Raw genomic sequence first — 23,115 nt, 5'->3', positions numbered from 1 at the left:
CCATCCAGACCTCAAAAGGTTCCTCTAAGCATAAAAAAGATCCAGTCAGAAATGAAGGATACACTAATTTAAACAACAATTTACAGGGAAACAACAGCAGAGTGGATGAAGCTGAGAATCAAATCAATGATAGGGAACATAAGGAAGCAAAAAACAATCAGAACAACAAGAAGAAAGAATCCCCCCCAAAACAAGGATAGTGTAAGGAGTCTCTGAGATAACTTCAAGAATTCCAACATTCACATTGTAGAGGTTCCAGAAGGAGAAGAGAAAGAGCAGGAGATAAGAAATCTGTTTGAAAAAAATAATAAAAAGGAATCTTCCCTGATTTGGTGAAGGAACTAGACATGCAAGTCCAGGAAGCACAGAGTCTCAAACAAGATGGATGCAAAGAGGCCCAATCCAAGACACATAATAATTAAAATGTCAAAGGTTAATGATAGAGAATCTTAAAAGCAGCAAGAGAAAAGCAGTTACCTACAGCTGAGTTCCCATAAGACCATCAGCTGCTTTTTCAAAAGAAACTTTGCAGGCTAGAAGGGATTGCCAAAAAATGTGCAAAGTCATGAAAAGCAGGAACCTACAGCCAAGATTGCTCTACCCTACAAAGAAATCATTTAGAATCACAGGGCAGATAAAGAGCTTCCCAGACAAAGTATAAGTAGAGGAGTTCATCATCACCCAACCATTATATGAAATGTTAAAGGGACTTATTTAAGAAAAAGAGGAAGATCAAAACTGTGAACAATAAAATGGCAATAAATACATATCTACCAATGATTGAATCTAAAAAACAAACTAAGCAAACAAGAAGAAGAGACAGAATCATGGATATGGAGACTGTTTTGATGGTTGCCATGTGGGGGGAGGTTGTGAAAGAATGGATGAAGAGGAGAGGGGATTAAGAAGTACAAATAGGTATTACAGAATAGCCATGAGGATGTAAAGTAGAGTATAGGAAATGGAGTAGCCAAAGAACTTATACATATGACCCTTGGACATGAACGGTGGTGTTGGGATTGCCTGAGGGAGTGGGGGTTACTGGGTGGAGGGGGGCAAAGGGTGAAAAATTGGGACAACTATAATAGCATAATCAATAGACTAGAATTAAAAAAATAAGTTTTTCTTTTACCTTAATATTGTAATGATTGCATTAAGTTTTTTATGTAACATTTAGAATCAGATTATTGTAGACTTAATTCCATAAGTAGGAACAAACATGTTAGTGCCACATAATACAAACATGTTATCAGGGACATTTGTCACAATGTTACATGCTTAAGTTTTTTAAAGGTAAACACTTGAAATAAAGGAATAAAAAAAATCCTTGCTTACTATTACTTTGCTGTTGGTAGAAGAGGGTGGACCTTCATTGGAAAGAAATGTATATAAGTTCACACATCACTTTCCCAAGTGTTTGATGTTAGATAAAGTGATATCAGGAAGGAGAACACAGATTTTTAAGATGGGATTTTTGTTGGCTGAAAGTCTCCACTGTTTCTGAAGAGACCACAGTCACATGACAGTACAAAGTAGTATACTGCAGAGCCTGGTACCACTGATTAAGTGCCGAGGAAATTCTAAAGACCGTGGGTACATGAAAGGCTAGAGCGGTTTGGTGAGCTGCTTTGAGGAAGAGGGATTTGCTTGAATAGGAAGACTGAAAAGGAAAGAGCTTGCACAGAGGAAATCATGCAGAAAATGCAGGAGACTGACGAATGTAGTATGCTTGTCATGCTGTAGCTGGGAAATGGGTGGTGTGCTGCAAGGGACCAAATTACAGATGATTTTTAAATTTAAAAAAAAAATTTAACTTCATGTATTAGGAAAAAGCGGTTATTTATAGATTTGGAGCATTAAGAAAGGGAGAGGAGGGGGTAGAACTAAGGAAACTGTTGTTATTAAGCAATGGATTGGAGGGGGTCTGGAACAGGGTCCCCATGTTGCTCGCCCAGTCAGCCTGAGTATTAAGATTAAGACAATCTGGAATAGAATCTAATCATATCATACTAGAGTTATAGAGATTTTTTACTACCTTGTTTTTATTTTAGAGATGAAAAATACTTAGGGATGTAAAATTACACACCCAGAGTCATACAGAGTAAAATAAGGTTGGGAGTGAGCGGGAGGAAAACATGGAATTGATTGAGTACAAGAAAAGTGAATGGTGGGAAAACCAGCATAGTCAGATGGTTTGGAGCTTTGGGGTCTCTGAAAAGTCACTAAGATCCACAAACTTTGACTCGTCTTCTTGGGTGTGAAAGGGGATAGTCTTACAAACAGGTTCAGGTTTGAGTCTCATCCTCCACAATGTTTCCTTCCTTCTTAACAAAGAGGTTGTTTGTACTCCCCCACCCCAGATAATAAGCTTTTTCATCTTCTCAATGGCCCAAGAAAACCCATCTCTATAGACAAAAGCCCTGAGTAAAACATTTCCATTTTTTTATGTGGTGGGGAGGGGGAGAGGAGCAGGGTGGTGCTGGGGGGAGTAGTTCCTTTTCTTTGAGCTCAAGTCTCCTGAGGTACCTTGAGAGGATCAGAAGATATTATTCTCTAACTTGGTCTTTCTCCAGTTTTCAATTTATGGAAAAAATAGGTCCTTTTTCTATGTTGTTTCCTATTCCTCCATCTTTAAACCCATTTTGAAAAACAAATTTCAAAATCTGTGTCAGGAGGATGCAGGCTAAGTGCAGGGACCCGATGGTGACCGCGCAGGGAGTAAAGTGGAAATCGCAGTTTACAGTGTGAAATGGACGGGCACAGGCTTTTACCTTCATGTAAGCATATCCGTAAATGTAGCCGGAATTGAATTAAGGGGATGCTAATGATGCCGTCTTTACAGGAAGCTTCATCTAAAACATATGGAGCTGTGAAATTACTGGCTTGATTGAACGTAACATCTCCATCAACTATCTCAGGGTTAAGTGATTTGTTTATAATCAATAAACATTCTCCCTTGGTTTGTTTTAGTCTAATATTATTAATTTTTCTACAGTCTATATTTTCATTTTAATATGCTGATTATTGTTGCAGATATTTAAACATTTTATACAACTCAGAAACATGACTTTAGCTAAAGAAGAAAAAAGGGAACTCCAATCAGCTGATGAAAAATCAGGTGTCCTCGGTGTGGCCCTTAGGACAGATCTCATCTCTTTTTCATTTGAGGAGTGGCTCAAAGACTTCTTTTAGGATCAATCTGATCACTTTATAGCCACAACTTATATAAAGTTTTTATCTGAACACCAAACAAAATTAATTACTGTCCTGGACAGTAGAATCTAGGGGGTGGGCAGAAGTGGATTGTGAAAAAATGCAGGAAGAGGAGAGGAACCAATGATTAGATAAATTTTTATGAAAGAGGAAAATATTGTAAACGCCACTGGCAAAAGCCAATCCAAAAACCAAAAAATAAATATATTCAACTGTCTTTTTCAAAATACATATTCTGCTCACTTTTCACGAAATACATATCTAATGACTCTAGGGCTTGGTATCATAATTTCTGATCTTAGAAATTTCAACAACAAAATTCTCCCACCTTTAAATGACTGAGTTTATCCTGAAGTATTAACCTGTGACCTGGCTAAGCCTCCTGCAAGGATGTTTTTGGTCTATAAAGTAGTTCTTAAAGAATCAATTTTACTTCTCTGGGGAAAGCAAACACCACGGCAGGCCCGGTAACTGTGAACATAACACAATGAAGAGGACCTGTGCTCCTTCAGGATGCCCTTCCCTATAGGAGGCTCAGGTGAAGGAGGGGCTTGCTTGCATTATGCTTTCTGAGTAAGGGTGTTGATCTGACTGCCTTGGCGAGGGAAAAGGGTAGTTCACTCCTGGTTTTGTCTTGTGGTGAGGAAAATTATTTCATGAAAGCATTTTACATAATTTTCTATAAGAATGAGGAAATGTACGTCTTTAATCTGTAGATGGGGTAGTAATCAATTTTCTAATTATTTGTTCATGTAGTTCAACAGAGTAGTACTTACTGATGATTTTCTAAATGTAGTAAAATATCAATGAACAAAGATCTGAGATTAAAGTCTTTTATGTTGCCTGTGTTTTTAAATTTGTTTTGTCTAGTAATCTGAAATTGCCTTTCTAACTAACGCTATATGAGAAAATACCTTGATTCAAACATCTCATTGATCCTTTCCCAGCCTAGAGTAAACAAAGTTGATGCTAACCAGCCATTCATTCCTCCTACTGCCTTTTCCTAGCTCACACTGAACAGTCATGAGTCATTACCTCTGCAAAGTCAAGTTTCTTCACGCCCTTCTTCACTCGCACACTCCACACTGACCCTCTTTGCCAGTTCAGCCTTTAGGCCCTTCAGTTCTCTCTACCCACCTCCCATTGGAATCTGGAAGGAGTTGCTCTCGGTTCTTTTCCATTGCTTTTGTAAACGACTTGCTCTCCCTATTAATTTACTTAACTGCATGAATCCAATTCTTTTTCATTTTATTTTTTATCTTAAATCGTAAGTTTTTAAGAATCAAGGCATTAGCAATAAGTGAAGAAATTACTTCAGGGAAGATAATCTTCCTAAATTTCCATCCGCAGCTGCTTTTTCCCTCAGTCACCTGATTCCTTAGAGACCAGTAGTTACAAATTGGCTCAGACTCAGTTACTGCAGGTGTATTGTTTGGAGTCCGCAATCGTTGTGCTGAAGTTGTTCAGGACTCGGAGTCACAAACCTCACTGCAGCCTCACCTCCTGCTTCACTTACCCCAGTCTCTCCTTCCAGGGCAGAGCAGAGTATCAAGTGGGGAAGCAAGGAAGAGGGTGGGTTTCCTTCCTGCTTTTCACTAAAGATGATTCTTTGGTACACTTACTATGTTTTCTAACATTCTGGAGTTATTTCAATTAGTGGTCCCTGCCTCCTTGTCATTTTTGTACCTGTAATAAACTATTTAACAATAGAAATATTATTGGAATGATAAGAATAAATTTTCCTTTCCAGAAAAATTGTTATTTCCATAGGCTTTTTGTCACTTTGTGCATGAAATAGTGCAAAATCGAGGTCTGTTTGGAAGAAGTCCAGTCATCATTAACACAACACACAACAATGTTTTGCGCGACATCAATGTAAATAATGGGCAGCCAAGGAGAGTGGACTGGAATGCACATGTGTGAACAATGACGACTTCACTGTACTAGTCAGTGGGGGTGGTAGACACTGTTGAGTGAGCCCATGTACTGTGCGGCCGTCGCATCCAAAATGACTGAGTGAGAAGAGCAACGAATCCGCATCAAATGTTACGTTAAGTTTGAACATTCCTCTGTGGAAACTATTCAGATGATTCAGAAGGCTGCCGCTATGGGCAACTGGTGATGGGCAGCTTTATCACCATAGCGCACCCACTCATGTATCACATCTTATGCAGATTTTTTTTGGCAAAACATCAAAACACCCAGATGACTCAGCCCCCCTACAGCCCAGATTTGACGCCCTGCAACTTCTGGCTTTTCCCAAAACTAAAATCACCTTTGAAAGAGAACAGATTTCAGATGGTCAGTGAGATTCAGGAAAATACGACAGGGTGGCTGATGGTACTGGGAGAACTGTGTGAGGTCCCAAGGTACCTACCTGGAAGGGGACTGAGGCGTCATTGTCCTGTGTACACTGTTTCTTGTATCTTCTTCAGTGAATGTCTATTTTTCAAGGTACATGCTGGATACCTCCTGGACAGGCGTTGTACACCACTTTGATTTCTCATCTTCTCAAAGAGTTCTGTATTCCCTGTGTGCTTGGTAAGTGTGCTGTTGCACTGAGCCTTCCTCTTATCATTGGACGATAACTTGACCACTGAATACGCCAGTTGGATGCCGTTTCTCATACTTCTGGGTAGTACGCTAACTGCGTTTGTGAAGACACCACTTCGGTTTCCCTGTTGTCACGCACCCTGACATGTGTCAGTACTTTGATTTTGCTTTTGGCATATTCCTACAGGTGGTTGAAGTTGACAGTAAAATCTAACGTGAACTCTATGTAGAATTTGTACTAAAACTGACACACTGCACAGGAATTTCTCAGCTTCTTCCATCTTTATCAGGCACTTTCTGCATCAAAGAGAAGGGTGAGAAAGCGCTGAGCTTCTCTAGACTGTCTCACAATAGCATTTTAAGGCGAGACATCTTTATGGGCAGACAAGGAAGAAAAATGGTTTCATAAAACTTCTGAATGAAAGGGCCTAATGAGAAAAAAAATCATACTAACTGATTATAATGTTGTATAATCTACCCTTCTAAAATTGTTGTTTAGTTTTTTAAAATATAACATTAAAGAACATGATATTTTTATGAAATTACGTTTTGCAAAGTTGATTTTGGTTTCTCTAATTGGCTTTCTTTAGAAAAATCTTGTGGAGTTTACAGATTAGTTTACTTAACAAATTCTTGCCTTTTGTTTTGGCTACATTGGCAGTATCTTTGAATTCACCCTATTAATTTGTATCTCTCATGTTGATGCATGGATAGAGGCTGACTCTGGGAATAGAAGTATTTGAAGACCAGTTCAGTTTTTAGGAAATAAATATATGACTTTCCAGAAAGCTAGAAAATGTTTGATAATATTTGTGTTCATTTGCAGTACAGCCATGGAATCATAGATGTTAGATCTGAGAGAGAGAGCATCCAGCTCAACCCCCTAATTTTCTAGACATGAACTCTGAGCCCAGAGAAGATGAGTGATTTTTTTAAAGTTACACAGATAACAAACATAAAATCCTAGATCTTACTAATCCCAAATTCAGTGTTTCATTCACCACACTACATGACCAAAATATTTATATGGACTATGAGAATTAATTTTAAGACCATAAAAATCCCTTTATTGATTGAAATCCCAGGATCAATCATTTCCAATTTTTATTTTTATATTACCAGTCTAGTCCTTTGAGAATTCTGTATTTTTTGTGTTCCCCTGGAGGTGACCATAAATATCTTGGCTTCTGATTCAATATCACACTTAAAGTACTTACATCCATTTATGCTTTGTGTCCAGTCAATGTGTAACAGTTTATTTTGTCTACAAACTGCCCAATATCTCTCTTAAATGATCAACTGGATGGCAAGGATATCAACAACTTCCTATTTAGCGCTGCCCATATAAAGTACCCTTTGGGAGCCTAAATAAATGTCTTCACGTGAAGTGCTACTTCTTTCGGGTTCTTTTTTATAATGATGTAGCTGTGTTCTCGGGCAGCCTCATGTCTCTTACGTGTGGCACATACTGGCTGCATATGCTGTGGGCATTTGCTAAATGACAGTCATTATAATAGGAATTATTATTACAGCCCCATTCCTTCTGTTTCCTTTTATTAAGCCCACCGTCCTTCTACCAACTAGCTGAAGAAGCCGATCACATGGAAAACATTTTATTTTGATATAGTCTTCAAAGGACTGGTTTTAGTTAATCATATAATACAACATAATTACGGAATCTGAAAATTGGAAAGAGCATTGGAAAGCAACTTCTTGTGTCTACTGTGGTAAAATATTTTAAAGAAAAGTAAAGAAGTCCTCAGTGAGTCTTCAACAATTAATTATGTTACAGCCATTAAAATTAGTCCTTTTATATCTGGTACAAATTCTTATTACCGCAGTGGCACCCCTGACTTATATTTATGTCTCCCATAGAAAGATTAATGCCGTGGATAGTATATATAGGAAAAAATTCTGTCTTCTTAAGCTTTTTAAATAACTACCTATATTCTTTTGAAAAATATTCTTTTGCTTCTCCTGCAGTTTTTAAAAGAAATAATTATCATGAAATGAAAGGAAGTGAATGATATCAGAATTCATTAAAGTCCATCTTGGGAATGATTTGCCTTGAAGGATAAACCGGGAAACAAATGTTCCCAGGCAAAAGTCAGTCCACGAGGTTTTCCTTGCCACAGCTCATCAGAAGTGAATATAATTGGGCAAGGGGGTGAAATTAAAAACTTGGCTTCCAAAGCGATGCTCCTGAATTCAAATAGAGGCATAATCTGGTGCTGGCTACTTGCACAATCTCTATAGCATTTCTTTACCAAAGAAGAATTTAGATTACACTGATTCCAAACTGGAAGTCTTGAGCTGGAAGCTCCTTTGTTACTAAGAACATTTCCTTGAGAAATAACCTTCTTAATTCTATATACCTGGGAAAAGCACATTTGAAGAGAGGGGATCAAAAGAAATATCCAAGTCAGAAAGCTGCATGCCATTCAGGCAAAATCTGGTTGGAGAAGAAAGCTGTTCCCACGATCAGGGAGCTTCCCCAGCTAGCCTGTAGGTGGGTGTGTTTAACAGAAGGAAGCAATGGAAACCTGCCTGTCAGCCAGCCTTTAGAGCTAATTAGCTCAGCACACAACAAAGATAAGTGAGCTGGGAGGAGGGCCCCCTGAGGGGTCTTTAGATTCTGGGAAATGTCTGATTGGCAGATGTTAAAAGGGATTCTTTGGTAATCCTGTGCATCAATGAGCTGCACAAATTCAGTCCAGGACTGCAGGCATTCAGGCATGAGGACCCTGTGCAGCAGGCTCACACAGGCAGACCCGAGATGGACAGAACCTTGGAATCCTTGAGACACATCATTGCCCAAGTGTTGCCTCACAGAGACCCGGCTCTAGTCTTCAAAGATTGTAAGTACTGAAGGGGAAAAAAAAAATTTTTTTTTTACTTTTTTAGAAAATAGTCCTAAACATCTAGTCACATCCTATTTAAGTATGATTTCTTCTGAATCTCTGTAGTCGTGTGCTGTGTTCTAAGTGATATTTAACTTGTTCCTGACTTCAGTCAGGAGAATGATTTCATTTCATTTTACCTACGGGTATTAGTTACTGGGTTATTTTGTCCATGATATATCTTGCTAAGCTTTCAGAAGTCTCTCCTAAGATCTAAGGCTGGCCCAAGACTTAATGGACTTTTCCACATGCTTTTTAAAAATGAAACAAGACTGACTGCTACTAAGATTAAAATTAAAAATAACTTACATATGATAATAAAATATATATTTACTAACCTGTTTAATCTTTTATAACATATATTCATTATGTTACATCAAGTGTTGTGTTTGTCTGAAATTTTATTTTTTGCATCAAAAGTTAATAAATCATCAGTGAGCTCTTAAATTTTGGTGACAAATTTTAACACGTTAGTTAAAAGACCTATAAAATTAGGTATCTTCCCACCTCTGCAATACCCTTCCCCTCCAAAAAATCTAAACTTCTATGACAAAGTTATTTCAAAATCTTTTTTAATAATTATGAAAAAGGATCCAATCAAGCCTCCTAAGTCTGGCAATACTGTTAAACCATTTGTCTTGTAACTTCATTTCTGGAACCAATTTGATTTCCTGCTGCTGCAAAATAGACTATCTTCCCGTTGTATCTTATCTACAGTGGGTTTCATATTACAAAGAGCTTCTGAAATAGAACTTTGCTATGGAACTGCCCAAAAGGTAAAATGCATGTGGGTTTGTTTTTTTTTTTTTTACTTCAATAGGTTGCAGCTTTCCTCTTTGTAAATCTGGTTATGCTTGTCTCCATCAAAACTTCAATGGTTTGGATTTTTTCTTTCTGATTGCTGAATAATGTTAGTTTCCAGATGTCCTTTTAGTTTATATTTCTCATATGTGTGATGAAGAAAAAGAAATGTCAGGCCGTTTTATTCTATAAATTTTCTTCTTAGAAATTAAATTATAACCAATCTGCCCTCCAAGGTATAAAATGAAAGCCTTCTCTTTTCTTTCTTCCTTTCTCTCTCTCTCTCTCTCTCTCTTTCTTTGATTATCTTCAAGTGTGTGTCAATAGTTATGTTAGAAGTAATAAAATCACTCCCTACGCCAGTCTAGCCTTGCGTCTATTCAGGGTTGGTCTGTTTCTTTAAGTGAAAAGGGAAGGAATGAATGTCTCTTACAATAGCACTGAATTCACTAGTGAAGGGTAAAGAGCTCTTGACCTGCCCAGAGCTTTGGGTAAATTGTATAAGATCAGGGGTTTTATGCTGAGGGTTTGGATAGTGGAAGCAGTAAAAATAAACAAATAAATAAATAAAGAGGAAATTTTTTACTGAGTTCATTGTGAATTTAAGAAGTTTAATCTGAAATCATGGCCCACGTTTTAAGATAATTTAATCCCAGAAATTGTTTACAGTTTAGCACAGGGAATAAAATAGAAGGGTTAAAATAAAGCACACAGTATATTATGTTCTCTCATCCCGACCTTTGAAGGAACTCTTTCATATGGAAAAACAAAGAGGTGTCCTATTTTATGTATTTCCTTCATTAACACAGAACCTAAATTTGATCAGATAGCATTGCCTGCTTACCCTAGAATGGGCTGCCACTCTGCAACTGTTTGCCTGGCTTAATAGGTATGAGTATTAAAATGCCGGTCCTCTCCCTTCAGGTGTTTCTAATCTGAAACATGACTGAATGAAAGTAAGCCAAATGGCAAATTTCTGTACCAGGAGTTTTTATAACATCAAAACATCCAACCACTCACCATGCTTATAGAGTAAATGGGAACAGGTTTACTTTCTGGGGCAGGACATCAAAAGTAGGCCTGGGGCTACGCCATGCCTTGGCAGCCTAGAGTGCACGTGCCAGAGTTTAGCACGTGGGCTCATTTTCTTTGGCACACCTATAAGTCGCTGCCACCACACTCCTGTTTTACACAGACTATAAAAAGCTGCCATCTGCTTTGAATGGCAGGTTGTGAGCAGCCTCCACTCCTCCTAGTCACTCCTGGCTCCTCTTCCCCCACCCTGGTCCAGTCTCTTCCTTCCAGCAGAAAAGGACTAAGCACTTAAGCACATCGCTGCCAATTGCTTAAGAAAGATTGCTACCTTACTTTCCTGCAAGATGAAAAGCCAATCCAGGGATTTTTAAAATCTAGCACGGTTGAACACTGTAAAAGTGTTTTTCTAAATTTCTCTTCTGTAAATGCAAAGGCAGTTTTTTTTTAATTCTTTAGAAACATATAATACAGGTGATATGTGACCATTTTATTAATTTGTTGTCCTCCATTGGATTTTGATATTCTAAAAAACAAGCAATATTAAATTGAATTTTCTCTTCAAGTGGGTGAGGAAAAGCACCCAGAGTTTTCTGGTCTGAGACCAGTGTTCACGGGGATAGTTGTATTCATTTAAAGAAATAAAATTTGAATGCATTTCTCAGCCAAGGAGGTCTTCCAAGTGGCATTTTGCAGTTCATTAAATCTCTCATTTGTTTTAGACAAGGTGTTCATGTGGCATTGTTGTGATTTGCTTTTTCTTTTCCTTCTGGAAAGAAATGGATTTCATTGACAATTCTTTCCCTTTTCCTTATTTTACATCTCAAATGAAAAATAATGGAAAAACACTTTAAATGAGGTAGATCTCAATTTGAAGTTTGTTCATTTAAGCTCCACTGGACTGTCCTCCACTCCCCAGATGTCCCCGTTTTGTAACGCGTGTCAGTAGCGCTGGGAGTCTGCACACCACCAGACGGATCTCTTCACAGAGACACGAAGGCGAGTCTCCCTGACGCTTCCGCTCTGGCTTTGTGCAACATCGGATTTCTTTTTACGTGTCATGTGTCCCAACCAAAGATGAGCGATCCTAAAAGCAGCCCTTGTCAGACCTTTTAAGAGTGTGTTTGTGAGCTTACTATTTGTTTGCCACTGTTGGACAGTCTCTCACATGCTTCCTCAAAGGAAATCACCACATGATTTCAAGGTGGCTGCACAGTCAGATCCTACTCCGGGTATTAGCTCCTCAAATTACAAGAGCACAATGGGCATACCTGCCATCTTTGGGCTCTTCCTTCATTCATAGTAATGCTAGGGTGTCAGCAACTCATCGCGTGATGACAGGCACTATGCTAGGAACATTTATTCTTCATAGCAAGACAGTAATACAGGTACTACTGTTGTTTATCGGTAAGGGAACTGAGGCTCATGGAGACAAAGGCGACTTGCCTAAGGTCACACAGCTAGTAAGTGATAGATCCAGGGCTCAAATCCATCTTCCAACTCCTCACCTTAGCCACTCCCAGACATTGCCTCTCAGAGGTGTTCGACGACCACGTCATAGCCATATCTGTTAGGGAAACAGGGGGAATTACAATAAGCTCTTCTGGAGGTGTGGAGGGAGCCCATTTAATAGGCATATCTGAACAGGAATGTGACAGAGAATGAGAGGGGAGGGGCGTTTTTGAGGAGAGAGAACAGCTTGTCCCTCCGAAGGCAGGTCAGGCAATACAAGAACAATGCACTAGGGGAGGTGGGGACAAGGCTGAGAAGGCAGGTGGGGTCGCCCTGAAGTGCAGACACTAGGGACCCACTGGGTTTAACAGTGGTCCTAGATTAGTTCTGGAAGTTCATGGCCGTGTGCTGCCATGGGGGAAAGATTGCACTGACAGCTGTCGGGGGTGCACTGCCTGGTACCAAGTTGGGAGACAAGTGCGGCAAGAATCCTCTTGCCCATTCAGACAAGATGCGAGATTTGTACATGTAAACATGTTTACAGGGAGAAACCACATTCACTACCTGAAGGCCAAAAACCAAGACAAACTTTCCCAAATAGATCTGTTAAAAAGCTATGTGAGTTGTCATTAAAGCCATGAGAATGTGTTGGTTTCTAGCATCGACTTATAAAGTGATATGTTAGACTTCACCAAGATGTCTCCCCACATCGTATAATGAAAAAGATAAGATGGAACCTTTAGTAAACACTGCACAGTTAGAAGAAAACTTCTCACAATTTGAGGTGCGTTAACTCTTCCATTTGGGGAAACATTTTTCCTCATGAAAGGTTTTATTTGTATCAGGTAGGTGAATACTTCAAAAAGTACATATTTACCCTTTGGAAATATTAGACCAGACCATAGAGCTATGAAAAACATGAATCTGGCTGTATGCTATATGAAAGAGCAAAAGTCCTCGAGAGTCAAGCATTTTCTCCATTTCATGCTTTTTAGTGTAGTTATCTGAAATCTATAAATTTAATGGTACATTTTCGGTTTTTGCATTTCACAGACAAGAATGGAGTGGGATGGAAGGGACGGAAGTATGGGTACACGCACTGTGCCGCACCCCACCACGTAAAGCGTGCCTGGGAGAACGCGGGTAAAAACTCCGCACTGCTCACTAGCTCCACTGCATCTCAGTCACAGCGATTTGGAGGGTGGATGTCTGGTCTATTGAAGTGCACTCAAAGGCTAGTTTTACTTCAAAAAAATTTATGCTAAGAGATAATACCAACCATTTTTATTTGAATTATACGAAGAGAAAAATGCAGATTTCAGTTCAGATACCACTGAGATAAGCACTATTCTCCTTTTTTTGAGTAAATACACATTTGGCAGAGTTTAAATAGCGAAAGGCTCAGCCCCAGAGGAAAATTTTTCAAACTGGAAAAGAGTGGCTTCATGAACACTTAATGGCCACATCTGTCCTAATACATTTATTTCTTAATATATAAATAAGATTTAACAAATCAAAATAAAATGTGATTGACACTCATCCCGTGACCAAATCAGGTGCCTCTTCCCGGTCTGCTGTCTGTTCTCACTATAGGCTTTTTTTTTTTTAATAGTTAAGATTTGTTAGCCTGAACTCAACTTTAACAACTTCTGAAACTCGTGTGTTAAGTTACAGCCTATAATAGGATACAGCTGCACAAGGGTGAGTTCCTAAGTTATGAATTTTCTGTTTAAATGATACGGTTTTACTGATTATGTGCCACAGATTGATTTAAGGAATGTAAGACAACTTTAGAAGCCTTTCATAAAAGAATCTTCTTTACTTTATATACTTCATATTGAAGTTTTAACCCCAAAGACTCATTTCTTTTCCTCCACGTTCAAATGCTCATGTAAGTTTAGTCTGTCAAGGTAGTTAAACCAATCTTATTCTAAAAGAAAAAGAAATAAAAAGAATCCTATTGAAAGTTTAATATTGACGAAATAGGCAATTATTACACTCTCTGTAGTTCTCTCTATTCTCTCTGGTGTCCATGGAAAGCTGCTTGAATTATGGTTTGGCTTTTTCTGTCCGGCTGTGATGATAATCAGTTGATCCCCATTTTGATCTCATCCTGTCAGGCAGCTGTGGGAACCCGTCATGTAGTCACCACTCCTTTGGCACGTTCGGCCTGCACTAGGTAGTTTATGCTCTCTCCTGGGGCTCTGCGCTGTGAGTTCCAGCTTCACTGGCACGTTTTGTCCACACCTGAGTTGGAAATCCCAAGGGGCAAAGCCATAGCTTGCATTTCTATGTACCCCCAAGGCTCCCACGTGGCCAAGTACCTAGCAGGTACGCGATTGACCTGTTTTGATTGCTGATTGGTTGGGATCCTCTCTCATAAAAGGGGGAACATTTTTTCCATTGTCAGGTATTCTTCTTTATGATAAAATAAACTGTACTGAGACCTTCTAAGTCATCATCCACTGACACCTTAATCACAGCCTAATTGCATGCAGGGTTAATTTGACAGTCAGATGAGACTGGAGGGAGCATGGAGTAAGAAGGGGCTCTGAAATGAACACAGCACTTCGGGTAACTCCCCTGGAGCACCGCCTCGGGTTGGCCTCCGTAGAACAGCCCGCATCATCCCATAGGCCACGTTGGTACAGTTACTTACATGATCAATCCTTACATTCACCCCCAGGACCTACTCAACTGTGAGTCACCAAAGTGCTTGCCATCATACTCTTTTGGGCCAAACTCTGTGCCTTGCATGTAAACCCACATAAGATAGCTGTGGCCAGGTTTTGAAGAGCTTTCTTATGATGATGTTTCCAGGGAAGATATGTTGTACGTGCACCTAAAGCCACATTTGCAAAGATTTGACTATTTTAACTAAATACAACTGGTCAATAAAACGACGTGACTTTTTGTTTGTTTGTTTGGTTGGTTGGTTGGTTTTGATCTTATGTTGGTCACCTAAAATCAATAGCCCTACAAAGTCTCTTAAATCCAGGGCATTGTCAGTGCCCAATGGAATGCGAGAAGACACACTTTCCCGACTGGTTAAATAGATTGCACTGGGTTTCTGTTTTACACAGCTTTTGTGGTTGTGTGACATCATCTTACCTATGGTGCACATATCGACCACACGTGGAAACTCAAGCACACTGCTACAGTTTAATTCTGGTAGACTTTTTATTTTAATTTGTCATTGTACAATAAATGTTTCTTGCTCCTTCACAGTCTTTCCCCTCTGCCTTTAAAAAAAACATCACCTTGTACTTCAAAGATATAAAAATAAGTATTATTTGAATTTCTCCCCCCAAATGTTCAGCAAGTTGAAACTCTAAAGATAAAAACCAGACCAAAAAGAAGGATGTACTTCTTGTATATTTTGGAGAATCTCCTGAGAGGCTAACTTTGTGAAACACCAAGAGGGTCATAATTCCCTTGAAAAATGTGTTCAGGGTTGAGGGTGGGGACCAGAACAGAAGAAAAGAAAAAGCAAACAAGAGAAGAGACGCGAGCAGCCGTCCAGCTGCTGTGGGAGTGAGGCCCCGACTCTGCAGTGTTACTGACAGAACATTTCTCTGTTGGGAACAAAAGGAGACTCCAAGCTGTCCCAGTCCTGCTGTGAGGCTGTGGCTACCTTTGAAAGAGTGTCTACACAAAAGAAAAAGGGGCCCAAGTTCCCAACGTGTTGTGCCCGACATACAAGCTATGTCAGCAAGATTCCATTAGTGTGGTCAAAACTTGGCAAAGCTCGGGGATGGTTATAAATGACTGGATGTCTGTAGCAATAGCTGGCTCTCTTGGTCAGTGTCCTGGAGTTCTCCAGGCCATGCACACAACACAAAGGTACCGCGTTTTGCAACCCACTTTGCATGAGCGGCAAATTGCATCACACTTGAGCTTACCCCCAAATTACGTGGGGGTCCTTGTTTTTTTCTCAACAAAACTAAAAAACATCACATTGGCAGAAACAAGTTTTACATGATTAAATTGCAAGCATAGAAAATACTAATTAACTTCTTTAAAATATTTTCTGCAAAAACTAATTTAACTGAAGATTATATTAAAATATCACAGATCATAAATCCATCAAAAATATGTTAGTCATCTAGAAATCCTCTTAATGATTAATCTTAAATGGTAGCCTTTTCAATTCATCTTTAATTGTTTTTGGCAAGGTACGTTTTACCTAGCTCGATTTTTTTCTTATGTAAGGCGTAAAGAAATGCGTTCTTTTTTCCTGATAGATTTATAACATACTTTTATGATTCCTTTTTGCAGACAAGTGATTGTCTTCTATGCAGGACTTACGTCACGTGATTGAACTGGGCAATGAACTATAATATTTCTGCTTTCCTGAAGCATAAGCAGTCATTAAACATTAACTTAAAAATAAAAGTTACTTTCTATAATTTTTGCTAAGAGCAAGTCTATTGCCTTTAACATCCATTAGAACGTGAAAAATTGGAATAAACATTCATGTTTCCAGATTTGGAGGCATGTACCATTTTATCCATTTATTTTCTGGCTCTTAAGAAGTTTTAACTTTACTGGTGAATGATATATCAAAAGAGCTTTCTCTTTTCTGTCTTGAACTCTTCACATATTTTGGAAATGAACTGAATAGCACGATGTATACAGTTAGAGAATTTTCAGGCTTACAGGCTATTTTTACAGTGTTTAATGATATGATTTCCAATCCAGGAACAGTCAGCTTCAAAGATGCAATATACAAGCACAAAAACATGCCTTTTCACTTCTCCCTTCACCTTCTCTAGCGCTAGCAATAGCTAACACTTCAGTGCTCCCTATGCTGAAGCTCCTCTGTTCTGAGCATTTTCCATTTTGAGCCTTACAGCCACCCGGTGATGAAAGTACTACATTTTACAGATAGACCTGGGGCACTTAGGAGGGTAGAAACAGTGGTAGAAACAGGAAACAAACCCAGGCATTCTGGCTCCAGAGTCCATAATTTTAACTACTAAGTAATTTACCTGCCTATAGATAAAAGGTGGAGAGACAAGATGCAATTTGAATTTCATTGTGTTTGAACCAGTGCCTTTATTTGAGTACCTTCTATGATATTCCCTGTAATCCATGGGGCATTTACAGCCTCCACCTCTCAGAATTCCCATATGGAAACAGAGGGCGCGTGTCCCTACTGGCATCTCCACTGTGTCCGACCCGTGAAAATGACCAGCTCTATATTTTTAAGATAAAAGCCCTCTGAGTGTCCAGTTATCAATTTCCTTCCCGCAGGGACTTTGTGCTCTTTCCAGGCTGCCGAGGGAGCACTCTCTTGCTTACTTCACCCCCTAATCAAAGAAATTTTTAGCCCTAGAGATTTTTTGCCCAAGCTCCTCCCGGAGAAACGTTCTACTTGGGATAACCCAGATGCCAAAGAGCAACCACACATTCTCCCCAAGAGTCTGGGCCCTTGCTCTTCATGGAGGGAAGCATCCCCACAGCCAGCGTGACGCTGCAGCAAGGCGCCCCTCGTGCGTAAACCTGAGACACCAGGACAATGGGGTTGGTTTTCAATTCTTAAAAGAAGCTATGTTCCTTTCCCTGTGTCTTATCGTATCATACCCCCTTTCTAAGAGCACCCTCTCCTATTACTCCCTTACGTAATTCCTCAGCCGAGGCACTATTATTTTTATTATTTTTCTTACTCTTTTGTCAAATACCACCCTCACAGCTGTGGGAGCACAATTTCTCTCCCTTCTCCCATCCCGGGCTATATCTCATTTCTCTGAGGTGGCTCAGTTTAGGCCCTCCTTTTACGCAGATTTTTCCAAACCTTTTCAGCCCATGTTCATTTACTCATTCCATTAACTTAATTACTATGCCTTATTTGTTTAGGTTTTAAATATCACTTTAAAATCATCCCTGTTCTATATTGTAGCACTCTAGTATTTCATTCACTAATTCTATTATGAATATACTATTTTTGCAATCAAATTGTAAAGCGTCATGGGCAGAGGTCTGTTTCGAACTTCTTTTTTACTCCATACTATCAACGCCAGTGTCTCGACAAAAACTATGCCAGAACCACACCGCTGGTTAATTACGGTGTTCTGTTCCACGTGTCCCACAAGCTGCTTCCAAATCTTTTTCAACAGAGTGCTCCAGGCAGTCACCGTGAATGGATTAGAGATGGCACCCTAGGACAAAAAGTACTCACCATCCCCTATCCAGGGTTCTCTTACTTACTCTGAAGGTACAGCCCCAGCTACCAAGCAACTAGCATTCACTCGTCGGCTCTGACCGGGCTTCGTCTTTCCACACACACTGCACCATCTGCAGCTGAGGAATGGCTGCCACCACCATGTCCGTGCTGTGTGGGCACCCTGGTGGTTTGTACGTGAAACCTGCCACTCCAGAGAAAGTACCGACCCGTCCATGAATTGGAGTCACCTCACTTACCTTCTACACGTTCATTCAGTTGCACTCCAAACTGTTTGGCTATGTAGAGTTTTCTTAGATTTCAAGTGAATTCACAACTGCTTCTAGATGAATAGCCCTGTTCTGGATGCCAGGGGGCTACAGAGAACAATGAACCAGAGTCTCTGCCCTCTAGAATCTCACAGTCTACTGTGAGTAAAATAACAGAAACTGTACTCTGTAAGATGAATTATCACCAGATGATTTTCCTCTGGCCAGAAGGAAGTCCTGCCAAGCCTGACTTGATCAATTTAGCCTTTGCTGAAGCTGATTGAGGATTTCTGCTAGAATGAGGCACAGGTTGGACGGTCAGGTGTTACACATTGTTGGATGTCTCCATTGGCCAGCTGTCTCCTGTGAATACCTCAATGCTGAAATTTAGAATCAAGAGGAAAGCTTGCAGAAAGAGAAAATGAAAGCATCATTTATGAGAGACCTGCTTGAGAATCTAATTACCGCTCTGAAAACTCACGTTCAAATTTCAAAACACAGTGAAAAAGAAAATAGCCACACTAATGCCAACAAACTACATAGCAAACTACATAGCATAGTCTTGATGTTGATACACAGAATATTCAAAACTGCTGAAGAGATTTATTATGCTAGTCAGCGCGGGCTGCTGTAACCGAGTACCATGGACTGGGTGGCTTAAACACAGAAATGTATTTCTCACAGTTCTTGAGATGAGGAACTTCAAGATTCCAAAAGATTTGGTCCTTAGTGAGAGCCTTCTTCTTGGCTTGCAGACAGCTGCTTTCTTGCTGAGTGCTCACAGGGCTGAAAGAGGAAGCTCTGGTGTCTTATTTTATTCTTAGAAGGGCACTAATTGGAGTCACAAAAGGGAACTGGATTTTATGCTATTATTCCTAGTATAAAAACATTTTCCTTTAGTGTCCATTGAGACAAAGTAGAGACTTTTTAAAAAAACGCTACTAAATTTTGGGATAAATAGTGCATGGCCGAAAAAGATGTGTTCGAGTCCATTGCGTCCTGACCCTGAGGTTGAGGGCACCATGAGGCAGATGTGACCTTGAGTTTTGCGCATGCCCCTCTGCCCAGAAAGCCTCTGTCAAGCCCCTCTCAGTCTTTTGTCATTCCCTCTTGTTTCTCTTGTGGTCTCTCCGATAGACATCTTTCCGTGACAGAAGGGGCTATATGAAGGAACGCCTAGTTACGGCCCCCTGGGAGGCACACAGTCAGTGGATACTTATACCACTGCTGTAAACCGGAGCGCAGTGTTGCCTGGAGACTGATCATCAGCATACCTGTTCACGGCGCACAGCCTGGTCATTCAGTGTGATAGTTCCGAGCTACAAACATGTCACATCCTTGTATTAAAAATATTAAACTCAGCTTCCCTTGACTTTGTAAAGAACAAAAGTCAGAAAAATGGCCCCTGGGAGCCCTGGCCTGTGTGGCTCAGTTGGTTGGACATCATTCCGCAAAGCTAAAGGTTGCTGGTCCATTTCCTGGTCAGAGCGCATGCCCGGGTTGCAGGCACATGCGAAGGCAATCGATCGATGTCTGTCTACCGATTGATGTTTCCCTTTAACATTGATGTTTCTCTCCCTCTCTTTCTTCCTCCCTTACCCTCTTTCAACTAAATACACACATACATACATACAGGCATATATACATACATATTTTAAGCAAAGAAAGAAAAATGGCCCCTGGGTAAAGCTAAGTAAAGTAAATCTTATGAAGAGCCTCCTGTTCCTCCCCTGCCAACAAACGCAGCACGCGCTCCATACCTCTCACGACACTTAAATACGCAACTAACATTTATTATGCTCCTACCGTGTTCCAAACATTGTGGGGCAAGTGATATAATTCTTCCTCCGAACAGCACTGTCTCAGGTAGGGATAGACATACATGAAAACAAATTTCATCACCATTAGGGAGTGTCTCAGAATAATCAAAGAACAGGGACTATACACTCAGATAGAACGAGGTTTGAAGTCCCAGGTCTAAAATTTAGTAGCTATGTAATTGTATCCCGAACATCTTTTATTTCTTATCTGTAAGTTGTGGGCAATAACATCTATTTCTGGGGGCACTGTAATGATTAAATAAGAAAGTGCATAGTACCTGGCATGTAATAGGTACGCGATAAAGGAGGTGAGAATGAATAGCAGCTCCTTCCTACAGCAGGGCTTCTCAAACTTTAATGGGCATCAGACTACCTGAGAATCTTGTTAAAAAGCAGATTCTGGTTCAGTTGGCCTGGGTGCAGCCAGAGGCCCTGCATTTCTGACACGTCCCCCAGTGATAACTGTGCTGTTTCTCAGAGAACTGCAGTTTCTGTAGTAAGGATTTAGATATTTTTTTGGCTTTGGTTTTATTCCTAAGGAACTGATGCTGAAGGTGAATCTTTAAAAATGAGTAGGTGCCACCAAGGAAGACAACAGACAGTGGAAGGAAGGGCATTCCAAGAAGAGAACGGAAATACAGTAACATAAGGAACCTAGGAGTGTGAGGGGCCTGGAAGGTGACTTGGAGACAGAAAATTTGGAATGAGAAAGAGTATCAAGACATAGTGTTTTTATGCCTTGCCAAGGAGTTATTGATCCTGTAAGTAATGAGGGACTCACAGAAAGATTTAAGAAGCTGTGAGTGGCGATGGACTATAAGATTCAGGAAGATTACCCAGGATACAACTGGAGGGTGGGATGGGAGGATGACTGGAATCAGGAGGGCATTGTGGGGAATACTTGGTGAGATATGAGCCCATGCAGCAAAGGCAGATAAACTGAGAAGCAGTGGTGCCTACGGAAAGGCAAGGAATTGGCAAATCTTGGGCATTCATTAAATATAGAAAGAGAAAATTAAGGTTTCTGCCAGGTTTCTGATTTAGTGCCTTAGGTGACTGGGAGGATGATCACTTCACTTTCTAAGTAATTTGGGAGAAAGAGAAGAGTTTATGGGCAAGAAATTGAGCTGAGTTTGGGAATATGTTTAATTTGTGCGATGTCCAAATGAAAGTATTTACTAACAAACTTGGAGTTACAGGAGAATGTTTGGGAACTGTCAGTGTATTTTATAGTAGGCAAAGTCATGGAGATCCGTTCTGTCATAGAAGGAGAACATTAGAGAGAAGCAAAAAAAAATGACAAGATTCTCATGCAAATCAGAATGAGCGGTGGGCAAAAAGAGAGACACCCACAGAGAGACAGAGAAGAATTGATTAAATATAAAGAAGCAGATCAGGAAGACTACTCTTAGAAAAGCCTAGGGATATGAGGGTTTCTAGAAGAAATTAATCAGTTGTATCAAATACAGTTAGAGGTCAAGTAAATAAGAACTGAAAATTAGGAATTGACAATATTTGCCAGAGTAGTTTCAGTGGAATAATGTAGCAGGGGTGTCTAACCCACGGCCCATGGGCTGCATGCAGCCCAGGATGGCTATGAATGCAGCCCAGGGTGGCTATGAATGCAGCCCAGGATGGCTATGAATGCAGCCCAGGATGGCTATGAATGCAGCCCAGGGTGGCTATGAATGCAGCTCTGGGTGGCTATGAATGCAGCCCAGGGTGGCTATGAATGCAGCTCAGGGTGGCTATGAATGCAGCCCAGGGTGGCTATGAATGCAGCTCAGGGTGGCTATGAATGCAGCCCAGGGTGGCTATGAATGCAGCCCAGGATGGCTATGAATGCAGCCCAGGATGGCTATGAATGCAGCCCAGGGTGGCTATGAATGCAGCTCTGGGTGGCTATGAATGCAGCCCAGGGTGGCTATGAATGCAGCTCAGGGTGGCTATGAATGCAGCCCAGGATGGCTATGAATGCAGCCCAGGGTGGCTATGAATGCAGCTCAGGGTGGCTATGAATGCCGCCAAACACAAAATCATAAATGTACTAAAAACATTGTTTTTTGCTCATCAGTTTTCATTAGTGTTTGTGTATTTCATGTGTGGCCCAAGACAACTCTTATTCTTCCAGTGTACCCAGAGACACCAAAAAGTTGGGCACACCTGATAGAAAAAAGCCAGATTGTATTAGGTTAAAAATAAATGGTAGATAAGGAATCAGAGGTTGTGATGTAGAATATTCTTTCTAGCCACTTGGCTATAACGGGAAAATTTTAATAACTAGAAGCCAGAAATAGTCTCAATATTATATTTCATTTAATTGATTAATTGATTCATTCATTCATTCATCCATCCATCTATCATCTTGAGCATATTTATGGCAGCCAAGGAGTGTGTAAAGAGGAAACATCTAAAAAATAGGAGGTCAAGAGAATGATTCATATAACAGTCCCCGGGAGAAACAACACAAATTCATTTGAGACTGAGGGAATTAAGGTGGAACTGGGCACTTATGCAGATGAGTCATTCCAGATGTAGAGCCGGATGTCACCTGCTGGGTAGCCCAAGTTTGTCCTGTAACACGGAGGCGGGATCGTTGCTGAGCACTGAAGGCACACTGCAGTAGAGACTAAACTGTGTGGGGAGGCCTCTCCTCAAACTTGGATGGTTTTCTTTAGCAGTACTTGACCCACTGCTTGCATTTTCTTTGATATTGTCTGTGAACCTTGTTGTTGCTACTTCAAAAAAAAAAAGTAGAGGAACGTGTTTTTCATAAATACAGTATCCTCTGATATACTGATCTTTGGAATTCCAAATAGCAAGCTGGACTTCTTCCCTCTGCACTCTATTCATCTGGTTTTCTAGTCGTCAAGAGGAGATAGAAACAGGAAGACGGATTGTGTGTGTGCAAG

At 40.2% G+C, this 23,115-nt stretch overlaps 1 protein-coding gene across 1 annotated transcript in view; it reads left to right on the top strand.

The window, feature by feature from the left end:
* The first annotated feature begins 8,321 nt into the window (after window positions 1-8,321).
* Window positions 8,322-23,115, top strand: part of LIX1 (limb and CNS expressed 1) — a 50,753-nt gene continuing 35,959 nt past the window's right edge. Inside the window, exon 1 of the mRNA XM_024563338.3 lies at window positions 8,322-8,624. Within this exon, the coding sequence (XP_024419106.1) occupies window positions 8,543-8,624 (82 nt within the window). The 5' untranslated portion in view covers window positions 8,322-8,542. The remainder of the gene's footprint in view (window positions 8,625-23,115) is intronic.

Source organism: Desmodus rotundus, chromosome 1 (assembly GCF_022682495.2).
Source record: "Desmodus rotundus isolate HL8 chromosome 1, HLdesRot8A.1, whole genome shotgun sequence".
Taxonomy (NCBI): Eukaryota; Metazoa; Chordata; class Mammalia; order Chiroptera; family Phyllostomidae; genus Desmodus; species Desmodus rotundus.
The sequence above is the reverse complement of the archived record's forward strand: the minus strand, read 5'-3'. Positions and strand labels throughout refer to the sequence as shown.